This window comes from Neoarius graeffei, chromosome 3 (genome assembly GCF_027579695.1).
Source record: "Neoarius graeffei isolate fNeoGra1 chromosome 3, fNeoGra1.pri, whole genome shotgun sequence".
Taxonomy (NCBI): Eukaryota; Metazoa; Chordata; class Actinopteri; order Siluriformes; family Ariidae; genus Neoarius; species Neoarius graeffei.
This window is the reverse complement of record NC_083571.1, coordinates 76,971,569-76,988,565: the sequence shown is the minus strand read 5'-3', so window position 1 is coordinate 76,988,565 and position 16,997 is coordinate 76,971,569. Positions and strand designations below refer to the sequence as shown.

General features: G+C 40.0%; 1 protein-coding gene across 2 annotated transcripts in view; it reads left to right on the top strand.

Moving 5' to 3' along the window:
* The window catches only part of cd2ap (CD2-associated protein), a 118,411-nt gene extending 103,494 nt beyond the window's left edge, over positions 1 to 14,917 (top strand). For both annotated transcript variants that reach the window (XM_060917367.1, XM_060917366.1), the window contains exons 16-19: positions 4,638 to 4,718; positions 12,700 to 12,869; positions 13,254 to 13,317; positions 13,562 to 14,917. In XM_060917367.1, the coding sequence (XP_060773350.1) occupies positions 4,638 to 4,718; positions 12,700 to 12,869; positions 13,254 to 13,317; positions 13,562 to 13,603 (357 nt within the window). In that variant the 3' untranslated portion in view covers positions 13,604 to 14,917. The remainder of the gene's footprint in view (positions 1 to 4,637; positions 4,719 to 12,699; positions 12,870 to 13,253; positions 13,318 to 13,561) is intronic.
* The last annotated feature ends 2,080 nt before the right edge of the window (positions 14,918 to 16,997 follow it).

The window sequence follows — 16,997 nt, the reverse complement described above, 5'->3', positions numbered from 1 at the left end:
AAAAAAAAAAAAAAGGAGGTGAAAAAGTTAAATCAATTGTATACAGCTTGATCCGGAAAAGTTGGGAAGGTACACCAATACCTCAAGATTGGATTGATGGTATACTAGTATTACTCTTTAAAGGTAAAGGCTCTAAGTCCGTCTGTAAATTATCGTGGCATCACGCTTCTAGAAAAGTGTTATCCAGACTTCTTTTAAACAGAATGACAGATCATGTGTGTCCAGTCATGATAACAGAGTCACAGTCTGGTTTTCATTCAGGAAGAGGAACAATGGACATCTCTGCCAGACAACTGCAGGAGAAGTGTATCGAGCAGCGTATTCCCTTGTATCAAGTCTTTGTGGACTTAACTAAGGCTTTTGACACCGTGAACCGCGAGTCCTTGTGGAAGATTCTCGGAAAGCTCGGATGCCCTCCCATTTTTGTCAACATGGTAAAAGGGCTGCATCGCAATATGAAAGCACGTGTTACCTTCAGCGGATCACTTTCAGATGAAATTGCAGTTGATAATGGTGTAAAACGGTGATATTCTAGCACCAACCCTATTCTCCATCTACTTCGCTGTTGTACTTTGTGCATTCGGTGACTGCAATATCGGCATAAGTATCCATTTCAGGACCACTGGAAAAGTCTTCAATCTCAGAAGATTTAACACAAGATCCAAGACCTTCCATGCACTAATCTGTGGATTGCTGATGACATGGTTTTCGTTACAAACTCTGAGAAAGACATGCAGACTGTTATGGACAGGTTCTCTAGAGCAGCCACTGCATTTGGTCTTACCATCGGTTTGAAAAAGACCAAGGTTATGTTTACTCCGCCACCTGGTGGACCATACAGTGAATCTAACATCACAGTAAATGGCATCAGATTGGGTGTTGTAGATACGTTTGTATACCTAGGAAGTACCATATTGAGAGATGGTTCATTAGATGCTGAAATACATGCACGGATCCAGAAAGCCTCTGTTGCCTTTGGGAAGTTAGAGAAGCGCTTATGGTCAGATAGAGGAATAACCATTAAAACCAAAGTGAAACTTTACCAAGCATGCATCTTGACTGCCTTATTGTATTCCTCTGAAGCCTGGACAACACTCTGTTGTCACTTGAAGTGGCTTAAAAGATTTCACCAAAAATGCTTGAGACAAATCTTTAACATCAACTGGCAATCAATGATCCCAGATAATGTTGTCCTGGAAAACGAGGCTGTTCAAGCATTGAGGTGATTATTATCAACAATCAAATGAGGTGGACAGGACATGTTGTTCGTATGAAAAATTATAGAATCCCAGCTATTTTATGGCCAACTGGAAATTGGAAAGCACCCACAGCGCAAGCCAAAGATACGATATAAGGATTGCATCAAGAATAATCTAAGAGCCATTGGAATTGATGTCAATAACTGGGAATCTGAAGCTGAAAATTGTTCAGGGTGGAGGCACTCCGTGAAACACCGCTGTGAGAGTTTTGAGCAAAACCGTATCAAGCATGCAAAAATTAAACGTGCTGTTCATAAGGGAGAGGAGATAGAGCTGCCAGCTGCGACTAAGACATGGAAATGTGAAGTTTGTGATCGCATCATCTTGCTGTCAAAAGCTGGATATGTAAGCCATGTGAAAGTACATCAGAAGGAGCAGAAGCAATCTACTTGCGTTCATCATCTACCACCACAGCCTCAAGAGAACACCTGTACTGTTTGCAGCAAGGTGTGCAAGTTGATATCTGGACTGAAGCGACATATGAAAATATGCAAGAAAGAGATTCCACAGGTAGATATAATCAATCCTGTGAAGACAACACTTTATCTGCCATGCATGTATGAAGCCTTGCAAGTCTGCTGCTGGACTAAATTCGCACTTGAAAGCACATGGACGGAGGCAAGATGAAGAAATTGATGAAGAATTGAGGAGTGAGACGGCAATCATCTGACAAGATGCAGCAATCAACGTGTGTGTCAATGATCTACTTTAAAGTGCCATTCCACCATTGGATGTATTCTTTGGCATAAAATACAATATATTTTATGACAACATGACTAGACAGAGAAATCTTTTAGCTTCAAAATGATATATCAAACATAATTTTTTGACAATGACAAGTATATTAATTTTGCGACCAAAGTCACCTACCCTTTTAATTTCCGCGCGGTAGTGAAACGTGATGTCATCGGCAGGTTCCCCTTCTTGTGTACCACGTGTCGGTCTATTTTTAGACCAGGAAACCCCCAAAGTGAGGGAGTCATTTCTCCTCGTATATGGGGGCCAAAAAATTGTGAAAAATTTTGAGTTAATCTTTCAGTTAGCTAGATTTATTGGTATTAGCTAGATTTATTGGTATTATTTTTATCGCGTTCTATCCGCCATTGCTGATAATATGTGCCACGTCACACGTCACGTGGTACACAAGAAGCGGAACCTGCCGATGACATCACACGCAGAAATTAAAAGGGTAGGTGACTTTGGTCGCAAAATTAATATACTTGTCGTTGTCAAAAAATTATGTTTGATATATCATTTTGAAGCTAAAAGATTTCTCTATCTAGTGATACCATTTATATATGTTGTCAAAATATATTGTATTTTATGCCATAGAATACATCCAATGGTGGAATGGCACTTTAATAGTTTTGATGATTTGCAAAGACTTGACAAGATCCCTTCAAAACACTTCTGCAAATTTGGAGTTACATTTTATCAGCACTTAAACAGTCCCTTTGTAAATCTCCTCTATCCAGCCTTGAAAAGGGAATGCTAGATCATCTTCAAGATCGTGGCCAAGTTTCCCTTCTGTGTAAATTGATTGTAGACAAATCAATGAATCCTAGATCAACACCAGATTTAAACTGATATAGTTTTAATGGATCATGGGGGCTGCGATCGTGAGGTGAGAAAGAGAGTGCAGACAGGGTGGAGCACTTGGAGAAGGATTTCGGGAGTCATTTGTGATAGGAAAGTCCCAGCAAAAGTGAAAGATAAGATGTATAAGACAGTAGTGAGACCAGCTGTGATGTATGGATTGGAGACCGTACCCTTAACGAAGAGACAGGAGGCAAAGTTGGAGGTGGCGGAGTTGAGGATGTTAAAGTTTGCGATGGGAGTGACGAGGTTGGACAGGATAAGGAACGAGCACATCAGAGGGACAGCACATGTGGAGAGCTTGGGAATTAAGCTAAGAGAGATGAGACTGAGATGGTATGGGCACATCCTGAGAAGAGATGCAGAGCATGTGGGAAGGAGAATGTTGAGGATGGAGCTGCCAGGCAAACGAAAACAAGGAAGGCCAAAGAGGAGATACATGGATGTGGTGAGAGAGGACATGAAAGTGGCAGGTGTGGTAAAGAAGGATGCTGAAGACAGGGAGCAATGGAGACGAAAGATCCACTGTGGTGACCCCTAATCGGGAGCAGCCAAAAGTAGAATAAGACGACGACTTTCATGCTGTGAATCTCCTGTTCTACCACATCTCAAAGGTGTTCTACTGGATTCAGATCAGATTACTGGGAAGACCACTGCTGCATTATCATGCTGGAAATGGCCATTAGAAGATGGTAAATCATGGTAATAAAGGGATGCACATTAGCATCAATACTCAAATAAGCTGTGGCATTGATTGGGATGGGATTGGATACTAAAGTGTGCCAAGAAAATATTCCCCCATACCACTACACCACCCCCACCCGCCTGGACTGTTACACAAGGCAGGTTGGAACCACAGATTCATGCTGTTGGTGCTAGAATCTGACCCCACCATCCATGTGCCTCAGTAGAAATGGAGGTTAATCAGACCAGGCTACATTTTTCATTTTCAAAATGGTCCAGTTTTGGTGAGCCTGTGCCCTCAGCTTTCTTTTCTTGGCTGACAGAAGTGGAACCCAACACATGGTCTTCTGCTGCTTGAAGTGGTGTGCATTCCGATATGCTTTTCTGCTCACCACAACTGTACAGAGTGGTTACTGTAACCTTTTTGTCAGCTCCAACCAGTCTGCTCATTCTCCTCCAACCTCACTCATCAACAAGGTGTTTCCATCCACAGAACTGCCATTCACTGGATGTTTTTTCTTTATTGCACCAACAATCATGCCATATATAAAATCACGATATATTGTGATTATATAATGTGATGTTCCTTCAGTTTCAGAATGTCCATATTTATTGACCAGTGACATTTTCTCTTTTGGTTCCATGTTAAACAAATTAAACCAAACTAAACTTAAGGCTGAACCAAGACTCATTAAAATCGCAATCTAGGTTGGTTCCTCAGTGCAGTTCAAGAATAGCATGCTTTCTGCAGCATTTGCACTCAGCCATGAAATCACCGACAATTTTGTTTGCTAAACGACATCCGGCAATCACCCGGTCAGAGTTTTTCTTCAATAGCATCTTCCCAGTTTAAATTATATTTTAAGGGTATTTGTGCCATACAAATAGTAATAAGGCCTGAACCTGTTGGTGGCAGATGTCCTCATGCCTCAAGTTCTGTTTGTTCCTTTATCACCAACCAGTCATCCTCTGTCCTGATGTTGAGAAGCAGCTGATAAATAGGGAGTCTATGCTTCAGTGGCGTTTGCATGTATGGTCTTTTCTTATTGTTTCAAGATTTCTATACTTTGTGAAATGTGATTTATACATGTTTTACAGCCAAACAAAGAAGCCAGCGAGAAAGCTCCAAAAACAGAAGAAGAGGAAACTCCTAGACCAAAGTTATCTGAAATTTGCAAGGTAGGCTAATTTTCACTGGCTGATTCAAGCCATATTATTACAGCCATGTGTGACAGCCTGGGGAACACCCTTCATACTGTGTGATATTTTTGGCATTTGCTATTATATAATGTTCTGAAAATTACAGGTTTTTACAAACTGAAAGATGTTCTCTTTTGTGTGCATGTGTCTTTTTTTATATATATATATCATCCACTTTCACTGGATATGAGCAATTGCACGCTCTGATTGCCTGGTAGTAGAGTAGCCAATCAGGTCATATACTGTGAAAATGGTGGGGTGTGTTGCTGAACCAACCGAGAACGAAATAAAAACTGTACTCGAAAACAAACCCCCCCAAAAAGCAACAAAATATGGAATAAAAGTATTTGATTGTAAGAACACATTTTTGTTTTACTTTTCAATAATTATCACATTTTTCACAAATTGCTAGTCATTTCGCCGGTTTGTTTACATTTGAAGCAGAAATGATTTTGTCGGATGTTTTCTATAAAGTTTTTATTTATCCAATTTGCTCAAAATAAAAGTGCTCTGTTTCTCAAAATCCAGTGAATGTGGATATAATAAAACAGTTATTCCACTCAATCTCATCATACATGGCTTATAGCCGACTTGATGCTATGCACCTCGTCGGCTATCAGCTCATGTACGACACTATTTTGTGGAATAACTGTGTGTGTGTGTACACACATACATGTACATGCATACAGGGCTTTCCCCAAAATGCGGATACGTGGCGCTCCGTTGTGCTGTGTGATGTCAGTGCCGCATTGCTACTTACACGCCAAAAAAAAAAATCAACACCATAGATTGAACAATGCAGAGTACTTTCCGCACCTAAATCTCTCCTATTCCCCTCTGAAAATGAGTAATAACTATAGAAATAGGAACATATTGTAATATATAAGCCTAGACCTGGGTTATTCATTTGGTGGCCCTCAGGCTGGGTCCAGTACATGAGGCAATTTGTCAAAAAAAAAGTCCTTCCCACACCTTACAGTACCTGGTATTCCTAGGCAGTCTCCCACTCAAGTACTAATCAGGCCCAACCTGTATGGTGGCGCATCGGGCGGCACCGATCTCCGTTTCCATAGCCCTCGGCCTCTCGTCTATTACATAGCTAGGGTTACAGTGGGGGGCTAGTCCTCTGGTAACCACGAGAGTTTAACTCCCCATGCACATCTGTATTGCAGCGTGCCTTGCCAGATGGTAGTAGGTACCATTTTTATGATGGTCTTTGGTATGACCCGACCATGAATAGAACTCACGATCTCCCGATCGAGAGGCGGACACGCTACCACTAGGCCACTAGTCGGTCAAGAGGCAATTTGTACCATCCCTTTAATTAGACTAGTGTAAAATAAAAAAATAAAAATAAATAAATGTCCAGACGCATGCATTGCGCTCCACTCTCGTGGCTCCACTCTTAACTATGGCCCTGTTCTTGCTAGCACGTTAGTTAGACAAAATGTCTCTTTCTACTTTTAAAAAAGCGAAAAGTTGATGCAGAAAACAGGCAATTCAACTGTGAATGGACAGAAGTACTCTTTCTGTGTGGATGTTGATGGAGAGTTTGCATTGAAAGCAAAAGAGCTGGTAATGTCATTTAAATGAAGCGTCTTCACAACTTGAACTCCTCAACGTTCAGTCAGCAGATAACCTGCGACCGTCATTACAGCTGGCAGGTTCTGAAAAGCTTTGGACTCATGATGTCAGCCACAAGAAATTCCCTCATTCGAGGGGTCTTGCTCTTTTTATCCTCACAATGTTTAGCAATACTTACATGTGCAGAGGTGGACAGTAAAAAAAAAAAAAACATTTACTTGAGTACTGTACTTAAGTACACTTTTTGAGCATCTGTACTTTACTTGGTTATTTATTTATTTTGTTTTTTTTTGGAAACTTATGACTTTTTCACTACATTTGAAAAGCAAATATCGTACTTTTCACTCCACTACATTTCTATCAAGGTCCTTGTTACTATGAAGCGGCTTTGAAAGTGGATTTTTTTTTTCTTTTTTTTTTTCTCTAAAATGTGATTAGTTTTTTCGCAGGTGACACTGAGACAGCCTATCAATAATCACTAGGGTCATGTCATGTCCATAGACTGTATAAAATCAAGTTCAGTGATTTCTCAGTAGCATTATTTGAACATGATCAGTTGTTGGCAGAATGGAAGGAGGCGGTTCTTCTGGAGAATGCATGCCCCCATGGCCCATGAACCCATGTTTCAGTTTTCTGAAAGGATGAAAGATTCATTTCGTTTTAAATGTTTGCTTTGTTTGCCAAAAACGAACCACATCACGGCCTTCAAAAACTTGCCATCCAACCTGCAGAAGCATATTGCGGTATGTAAACGTTTTATTCTAAGAGAAAGCTTGCAACAAAGTTGTCTGTGCTTTAAGAGCTAGCAATAACATTGCAATAGCTATGCTGTCTGGTTAGTCAAATGACTTTCTTTGGATTTGCCCGCCAAGTTGCCATAGCCTTGTCCACAGCTAACATTAACACATAGCTAGTTAACTTGGACACTTGGTTAGCATGTAAAAATGGAGTTACGCTAATGTGAATAACGTTAACTTATCTGAAGTCCTTTCAGAAATATGTTTTAGCATAATCTTGCCAAATAAACAATGTACTGTAGAAATCTTTCTTTTCTCATAACGTTAGCTACCTAATGGTAACGGCATTAGGTTTTGTAAGCGTTGCAGCAATAATACTGTACATTGATGCGTTGACAGAAAATGTACTTTAAATACTTAAGTATTTTTAAAAGCAAGTAATTCAGTACTCAAGTAAAAATTTGACTGTACAACTTTCACTTGTATCGGAGTAACATTTGACCAGTGGGATCTGTACTTTGACTTAAGTTGGGTACTTTGTCCACCCCTGCACATGCGAATCATCATTCTCACACATGAATGCCATTAAAACTAATAATTGCGCCTCCCTCACTGCTCAGAATCTGCACCACTGGATGGGTATTGCCCTGACCATGTATACACCTGGCTTCACTGCTTTTGCTAAATCGAAAATGTCATTTCTCTCATTAGATGGCAAATGTTGGTTGTTTTTTGGAATGTCTGATGCAATTTCAGTAGAATTACTTTACCTTGATAAAACTCTGCACTGATATGTTGTCATATAATTCCCGAGAGGAAAAACATTTGCTCCTTACAACAGTTTTATCTTTGTCTTTCAGAAACAAATCAGCTCTTACATTAAGCTCTCTCTCTTGCTTTCTCTCTTCTTTTCTCTCTTTTTTTTTCCCCCTCCTGAGGGGGTTCGAGGAGAAATACAGTGGGGCAAAAAAGTATTTAGTCAGTCACCAATTGTGCAAGTTCTCCCACTTAAAAAGATGAGAGAGGCCTGTAATTTTCATCATAGGTACACTTCAACTATGAGAGACAGAATGAGAAAAAAAAAATCCAGAAAATCACATTGTCTGATTTTTAAAGAATTTATTTGCAAATTATGGTGGAAAATAAGTATTTGGTCAATAACAAAAGTTCATCTCAATACTTTGTTATATACCCTTTGTTGGCAATGACAGAGGTCAAACGTTTTCTGTAAGTCTTCACAAGGTTTTCACACACTGTTGCTGGTATTTTGGTCCATTCCTCCATGCAGATCTCCTCTAGAGCAGTGATGTTTTGGGGCTGTCGCTGGGCAACACGGACTTTCAACTCCCTCCAAAGATTTTCTATGGGGTTGAGATCTGGAGACTGGCTAGGCCACTCCAGGACCTTGAAATGCTTCTTACGAAGCCACTCCTTCGTTGCCCGGGCGGTGTGTTTGGGATCATTGGCATGCTGAAAGACCCAGCCACGTTTCATCTTCAATGCCCTTGCTGATGGAAGGAGGTTTTCACTCAAAATCTCATGATACATGGCCCCATTCATTCTTTCCTTTACACGGATCAGTCGTCCTGGTCCCTTTGCAGAAAAACAGCCCCAAAGCATGATGTTTCCACCCCCAAAGCATGATGTTTCCACCCCCATGCTTCACAGTAGGTATGGTGTTCTTTGGATGCAACTCAGCATTCTTTCTCCTCCAAACACGACAAGTTGAGTTTTTACCAAAAAATTCTATTTTGGTTTCATCTGACCATATGACATTCTCCCAATCCTCTTCTGGATCATCCAAATGCTCTCTAGCAAACTTCAGACGGGCCTGGACATGTACTGGCTTAAGCAGGAGGACACGTCTGGCACTGCAGGATTTGAGTCCCTGGTGGCGTAGTGTGTTACTGATGGTAGCCTTTGTTACTTTGGTACCAGCTCTCTGCAGGTCATTCACTAGGTCCCCCCGTATGGTTCTGGGATTTTCGCTCACCATTCTTGTGATCATTTTGACCCCACGGGGTGAGATCTTGTGTGGAGCCCCAGATCGAGGGAGATTATCAGTGGTCTTGTATGTCTTCCATTTTCTAATAATTGCTCCCACAGTTGATTTCTTCACACCAACCTGCTTACCTATTGCAGATTCAGTCTTCCCAGCCTGGTGCAGGCCTACAATTTTGTTTCTGGTGTCCTTTGACAGCTCTTTGGTCTTGGCCATAGTGGAGTTTGGAGTGTGACTGTTTGAGGTTGTGGACAGGTGTCTTTTATACTGATAACGAGTTCAAACAGGTGCCATTAATACAGGTAACGAGTGGAGGACAGAGGAGCCTCTTAAAGAAGTTGTTACAGGTGTGTGAGAGCCAGAAATCTTGCTTGTTTGTAGGTGACCAAATACTTATTTTATCGAGGAATTTACCAATTATCTCATTAAAAATCCTACAATGTGATTTCTGGTTTCTTTCCCCCCGTTCTGTTTCTCATAGTTGAAGTGTACCTATGATGAAAATTACAGGCCTCTCTCATCTTTTTAAGTGGGAGAACTTGCACAATTGGTGGCTAACTAAATACTTTTTTGCCCCACTGTAAGTCAGAATTCAGTAATGTCTGGCCAGTGTCTCATAACATTACTTCTTAATTTAAACTCTGAAGAAATAGTCTATTGTCAAAGCCCAATTAAGTTCACCGTAAGAACTTAAAATACTCTTCTGCTATTCTTTTGCTCCTAAAGGGATTTTAGGAGAAACAGATCAGAAGATCTTATTAGGATGCAGTGCTGCTGCACAGCAACCTATTGGCTCCCCTAGGGGAGCCCATAGGTTGCAGTGCAAAGCACTGCAACTATTGTTCTTCTATGTGTTTCTTCTTCTTATATTTATTATTCCTATGCAAATTTCGATTTCGAATAACTCAATAACCGTACGTCACACACAGACAAACAATATATCAAAACGTGCGGCTCGATCGGACTCGCTATGCTATTACTTGTCTCTACAGAATACGTCGCGAAAAAATCGCCCCAAAAAACCCCATTCATTTCTATGGAATAAATTGAAAAAAAAAAACACTTTTTCAAACATCCGCTGCTCTGGCATGCTTTCACCTAGAGACGTGATTCAAACTCTAAAACGTAGGAAAACTTCTCCTCTGTGGATCAGGCATTCAACTTTTCTGCTAGGTTCTACACTTTCGGATCAGTCCCGGCTCAAATGCCATGTGGGTTCCGGGAGAAAATCCGGCTTTTGAATGGGTGTCTATTGCGTTACACACCAGTGGAGCTCGTTTAGTTAGAGTGTAGAAAGCTTGAAAAAATAGCTCAAACTTTCTCGCTTAAACTGTGGTTTCAGCCACAAATTTCACTCTACAGACATAAATTTCTCAAAAGTAGTAGTAAAACTTGTCCTGATTCACACAATGTGTCTACCTAAACGATAGGATTTACAGTTTTTGAATGAGAAGCCTCAAACTGAGGAGAGTGCAGCCGAGAGGCCTCATTGACACCCATTATAAACGTGACAGAAAAGTCACTAATTTTTAACTCGCTCTAGTGTCCTCATTTGTAACACTACAGACAAAAAATTACATCAGTGTATTCAGGAGACCCTTCTAGCGCTCACTGTGAAAGAATTTTGTGAACAGCTGCTTTCGTTTTCGAGTTATTTGTCGTTGTTCGAGGCCTGCTCCTGAGCAAAAAACAGCAGAAAACTGACAAAATCTTGTGTGTCTTAACGCTCCTGCTCAGGCCTTTCGCCATGCCGACTGGGGCCAGTGAGGGAGCAGAGAGAGGGGGGGCTGCTGTCTCAAGCACACACATAAATCATGGCATTGTAGCTTCATAGCAGGTCACACATTCACGGCCAGCAAACATGCGTGACCGAATTGCTTCGCGCATTGCATCCTCTCACAGTTTCCCCCGGGGAATTGTCCGGTCTAGTTTATTTCTGTGAGACAAAGAAAAGACTGTTTTAAGCAGTAATATTTTCCTTTGGGCTATTCCATACTATGCACTTGTCTTTTTGTATTTTGTTGGTACAGTTGTGTGCAATTAAGTCTTAATTAAATGAGTGAAATTCTAAATGTGATTTATCTGGACTGATTTCCTAACATGCCATTTGAATGTAGAAAGGCTTGGGCCTTTGTCTGAAAACAAATCAATGCACCGATGTTATGCAGTTACAAAACGCGCGCGCACACAGACACATCAGAACTCCTGTTGTTATTTACTGTATCTGTAGCTGTTCATATGATTACTTATATTTCAAGCGGTATTTCTCAGGCCCCTCATTTGGGATACTTTTCATGAACTGGCCCTCATTACAAACTCATTGAATAGCCCTGGTCTAGACTATCCTGGTACTCAACCCAAAAGTGAAAAGGGTTTCGCTGCATGCACTGATTGCCATTTGCAGCCAAACATAAAACCACGTTCCAGGTGCTGGTCACTAGATGGCACTGTTGCATGATTTGACCTTGATTCTGTTACTGGCATCCTGGAATTAGAAAACAAAGAGGCGTACTATGAAGTGTTTTTTCATTTCAAATCTAGTTTTGCTCTTTAAATTTTGCTCCTTGCATATTTGACAAGGTAAAAAAAACAGCGAATTTAATAATGTTGAATTGTGCCTCAATCAGCCCTAGATGCCACCAGAATGCACCATTTGAAGTCTCTAATTTCAAGATTTTCATTCACTTTCAATCAGAAGAGAGGTTATTTACACAGTAGCCAAACCAGAGTTTTATATATACACACACACACACACACACACACACACACACACACACACACACACGCGCGTGTAAAACTCTGGTTTGGCTACTGTGTAAATAACCTCTCTTCTGATTGGATGATCAAGAGCTGCTTGATGGAAAAGACAATTTAAATATTTATTATTCACACAGCAGCGCTCCAAATTCCCCCTTGTTTTTGGCTCTTCTTTACTGAACCTTTAACTCTCTGGTTTGGTTTGAGTGACCTTCCCCCCCCCCCCCCCCCCCAGTGGGCACTCGCGTATAGCATCCTTACATGTTCACCATGTGGATGAATAATATTAGTTTTACTGTTCACTCCATGTCAAAGACAGCACTGACATCCCTGACAGTACACTAATACACTAATAATCCTTAAAGCTTTTGTTTATTTCTTGAAATATTTTAAAAATAGACTGATGCTAATTTTATTTGTACTGGCATGATGACTAGGTAGAATTAACAAATTGACTGTCAAGCTGGACGCTCCATTGAGAAAGATGCGTACTTCAGATAAAGCTGCCTCATATTCAGCATTCATACTGAAAAGTTTTGAATAAATAAACTATTAAAATGAAATGATAACTTCTTTTGTATCTGTTCTTGGGTCCAGAATAACTGGAAATGCTTGGTCCTCTTTTTAAATTTGGACTGAAATGCTCAGGGGCATCAGGAAAACAAACTTCAGCCACATCTTTTATAAGATTTTGATGTCCTTTGCAAGCAAATTCAGGGACACGTTTGTTTTCTGGCAGCCAGGAACAGCACCATGTGTGACATAAAGTGAACTTTTGTGAAATGAGCAGTTGGCTCCGAAATGTCTTTGTCCACCAAAAGTATGATTATTCTTCCCCCCACACTTGTTTAATTTCTCAATTTGACTTGTCTTTGTACAGCCTTCCCACTTAACCCCATCGTCCACTGTGCACAAGGCGGCGAATTTTTCCACTCCTGAGCCCAAAGTGAAAGCTGAGGTGGAGGAGGAGAAAGGCAAAGACCTGGATGAACTCAGGACTCAGATTAAGGAGCTGTTGCTCTCCATAGAGTTATTGAAGACGCAGCAAATGTAAGATGATGAGAGTCATGACGTCTCTTTCAGTCACTGACTTTTCCCAGCTGAGCCCCACAGACCACCACTGCTGTTATTTTTCTACATAATGTCATCTTTCTTTTCTTTCAGTTCAAGTCTTCCAGAACTTAACTTTTTTTTTTAAATATATAAAAAGGTTTTCAATGTTATATATGTTTTGCAAGCTGCCTTTTTCATCCAAAAGGTCTAGAGGGCCTTCCCCCTTACAAATTTAACCGTAAGCCGCAGGCTGCATATTTAATTCAGGACTACTGCATTGCGTGCTCATATTTGGCAGCATTAAGTTTTCTGCTTGATATGTTCTTATTAAGACATTGATCTGTTATAAATAATAATATAACACGTTTTTCATGACTGCAGGAGAGAGCTTGCAGACTTGAGAACTGAGCTGGATGAAGAGCGGTTGAAACGGGTGGCTCTGCAGGTACATAGAATTATTTTTGTTTGCTCTGTGCCTCTGTCTATCAGTTAGTATACAGGAAGTGATGATTCGTATAAATAAAAAAGAAACAGATTATTTATACATTATGGTGATCATTGAGCACTTTTTTTAAGCTGTAACATAAAGCTGTCATTTCATAAGACATGACTCTATAGATAACTGATATGGATTTGTGCTTTTCTTTTTGTCCAAGGAATTGTTATTAAAGCACGTTTCTCATTTCCAGATGGAGATCGAGAAATTAAAAAAGCAGGTACAATCAACATAAGGTGGGACTCCTGAGCTGCTAAAAGAAAGCCGTCACGACTCGATGCTAGTCCAGGAGCGGCAGATATCATTACCTTAATCCTTTGAGTCACTGACCGACTCCAGGAATTGTAAGATTTACATTTGCACATAATGAGCGTTTTTTTTTTTTTTAAATGGTATAGAATGGTGTAATTAAGACTGATTGTATATGTTTTTTTTTTCTTGCTGTCTTTTTTTCCTTTTTGTTTGCCAACAAAATTGAGGCCTTATTATATACTACTGTGCTGGATATGCAGGCTCAACAATCATGTGGGCAGATTTGCAGTTTAATACTACTGAAGCTGTATAAAGTCATGGATGGGATTCTTTTGTTTTCTTATTTTTATGTCATGAAGTAGGTTTTTGGGTTTTTTTTCCCCTAAGCTATTATGATTGCAGCAATAATCTTTCGATATTAGCCTTTTCAGATTACTATGGAATATATGTAATTTACTCTGCTGCTGTAGTTACTATGGATTCTGTCGCTTTGTCAAGAGGGAGCTTTCCTTAAAGGGTTCCTAACATTTTCATTCAGGGTGACACTATTGTGCCTGTTTTACAAGTGTTAATATTGGAAGCTCATTTATTGCTTAGCTTTGCAGCAAGATATATTTTTTATCAGCCATTGCAAAGAATGGGAATATATACGTACATGCGTATACACAGGTAGGGAAAGAAAAAAAACCTAAGGTAGGGAAATAAAGAATCTACATTTCTATGTTTCTAAATCCCTAAACACTGTGGATGGCCTATCAATAAAATGTCTTAGCAACCACCTCTATCTTAGGTTGTATCAATAGGAAGGTCGGTGCAGATTTACATATTAGATATATTTATGTAATGAATCATATATTTGTCTTAACATTGAAAGTTGTCCTTTGTTTGAGTACACTAGAAGTGTACCCTCTCTTCAGGCTTCTTTACTCCTGTGAGAAAGGGTTGTAAGTATTCCACTTCAAGGTGCGCTGTGTGTGTACGCACCTGTGTGTGTGTGCGTGCGCGCCTCTCGTTTTAATCCCTATAGCAATAAATAAACACACAACTATACAATGTCCAGTGAAATGAAATAAATATTCTAATGTTCTGTTATCGTTTTTCCAGCTTAAATTCTGTAGCGTGTAATTGGCATTAACATTCCATTTTTATTTAAAAATGTGGGGAAAACTGTTGTGCAGACATTTAGCACATATCTCCAAGTGAACCTGTTTACATGATTTTTGTAACTGAATTGCATGAACTGATTTTTTTTTTCCCCAAGCTAAATAAATGTCTTTTATGTATAGAAATCACACAACTCTAATATTGTCTAGTGCTTGTCTAGTACTGGAGAAACCCCTGTGGGGTTTCTACAACATAAAAATGCTGACATTCACAGTCAAGGTGAGTGCTTGGTTTACCTAAAGGACATGATGACCCACTTTGAAAGCTTACCAATACACTCTGCCTAATGAAAATGTGTTCATAATCACAAGGCTTACTGCATTACTACAGAATAACTATAACAAGAACAAAAAGCTTCTGTGAAATGTCGACACGGAGTAATTGCTCAGATGCAGGAATTGTGTTGTCATATGTATGTACAGATTTACCAATTCACTCCAACTACCTTTGCTGTCCTCCTTTCAGAAGCAAGAATTACTCCTCAGGTAACATAAGTAACTTCTCGTCAGCACATGCCCTTGCCTCAGGTATAATTCTTCAAGAAAGTTAGAACTGCCATTGAGCGTACTAATCAGCATCTCTCAGGGTTATCATGGAGAGAACATTCAGTGCTAGTACATATTAATAATAATGATTGTCAGTACAGACGTGCACTTTTGCCCTGGTGCAAAAAAGCATGGACATACAGTACATGCACCATGATTTGCCTCCATTGCATGCATGAGTCGCAACCTGAAAACGAACCCCAAAATGATTGCAGCATACCACATTTCTTTTGAGGTAAAATACCACACTGTAAAGGCCACACTGATTAACACGGACATATTAGATGTGGTGCTTGTGCGTTTGTATCTGAGCAAGCTGAGGATTCACAGATTCTCTGGCTCTTGCTGCATGTCACCCTAATGAAGATGTAAACTGAAAAGTTTTGTTGAGCATGTTGAAGGCATGTGGGCAGCCAGAAAGATCATGGCTGGTTGGTCTCCCTTGCATTGACTAGGGAGGCACTTTCCTTAATCGAAGTCAGTTTGCATTCAGTACGGATCTCATTGGGACATTAGATAATGGAACACCACTTAGAATTTATTCTTATGGACTACAGTTGTGTCCCTTCTCTGTGTCAGACTCTTTCTGATTGATCAAGGTACTAGGTTCTATACACAAGATAAAATGCACCAATTTTTGGCATTAAGTCACTTCCTACCAATGTTTACCATCCTCTGACTGAATCAAACCATCAAACACGTGATAGAATAGTGTTCTTGAGGATAGAATAGCATTCAGGCATTCTTGAGGATGCTCTGGTTTGCAATTTCTGTGTGGTTTTCCAAATTTGCTTTTAATATATGCGTGGACATCTAAACTCTCACCAAATCCAGAGAGAGAACCTGGGCAAGAAAGTAGACAAGGAAAATTTGGCCAAGCATCTACCTTTGGAGCAAAGGTGCTTATTTGTCATGTGTTGCCTCTAACTGGTTATACTGACCTCTCAGTGTATCACATAATGTACCCTCGCAGTGTGTGTGCTGTCGCCAGTCATAATGCCAATTGTGCATTTTCAGCAGCTCCTGCTCCGCAGAATTTGAAATCTGCTATCATAAATATATAAAATGTGAGGCTCTATAGCAGCACATATAAAACCTGCATTTTAATCCTAGAAGATCACACACTTTTCTATCTTTTTCTTCTAGCAGACTCCCAATAAACGCAGTGTCGGTGGTGTCAACCATAACAACTCAACTTTTTGTAGCTTTGAGCTACAAAGCGGGGGGAAAACATGGAGACCTGCAAGGGTTAATATAGACTAGGACAAGCAGTGAAAAAAGAATTTTTAATTAACTGAAATAAAAAATGAAAACTAAATTAAAAACTTCAGTGAATAATGCAACCACGAACTAAAATGAAATGGAATTGCAGGTAAAATCATCTGTTTTCATGTCATTTTCCCCCTCGAGACAGTAACAGACTAGTTTCAGAAGGTGGCAGTAATGCCGACTGCTGTAAAACTTCAAAGAAGATGCTTGCTGTGCACAAATCCTGTAAAGGCCCAATTACAGTCACCGGCCACTTTAATAGGAACTTGTTCTTGAGTCTAAGATCCCTGTTCTTGGCTGCAAGAATGGAACCCAATGTGATTTTTCTGCTGTTGTATACTGAGATGCTTTTCTGCTCACCATGGTTGTAAAGAGTGACTATATGAATCACTATATCCT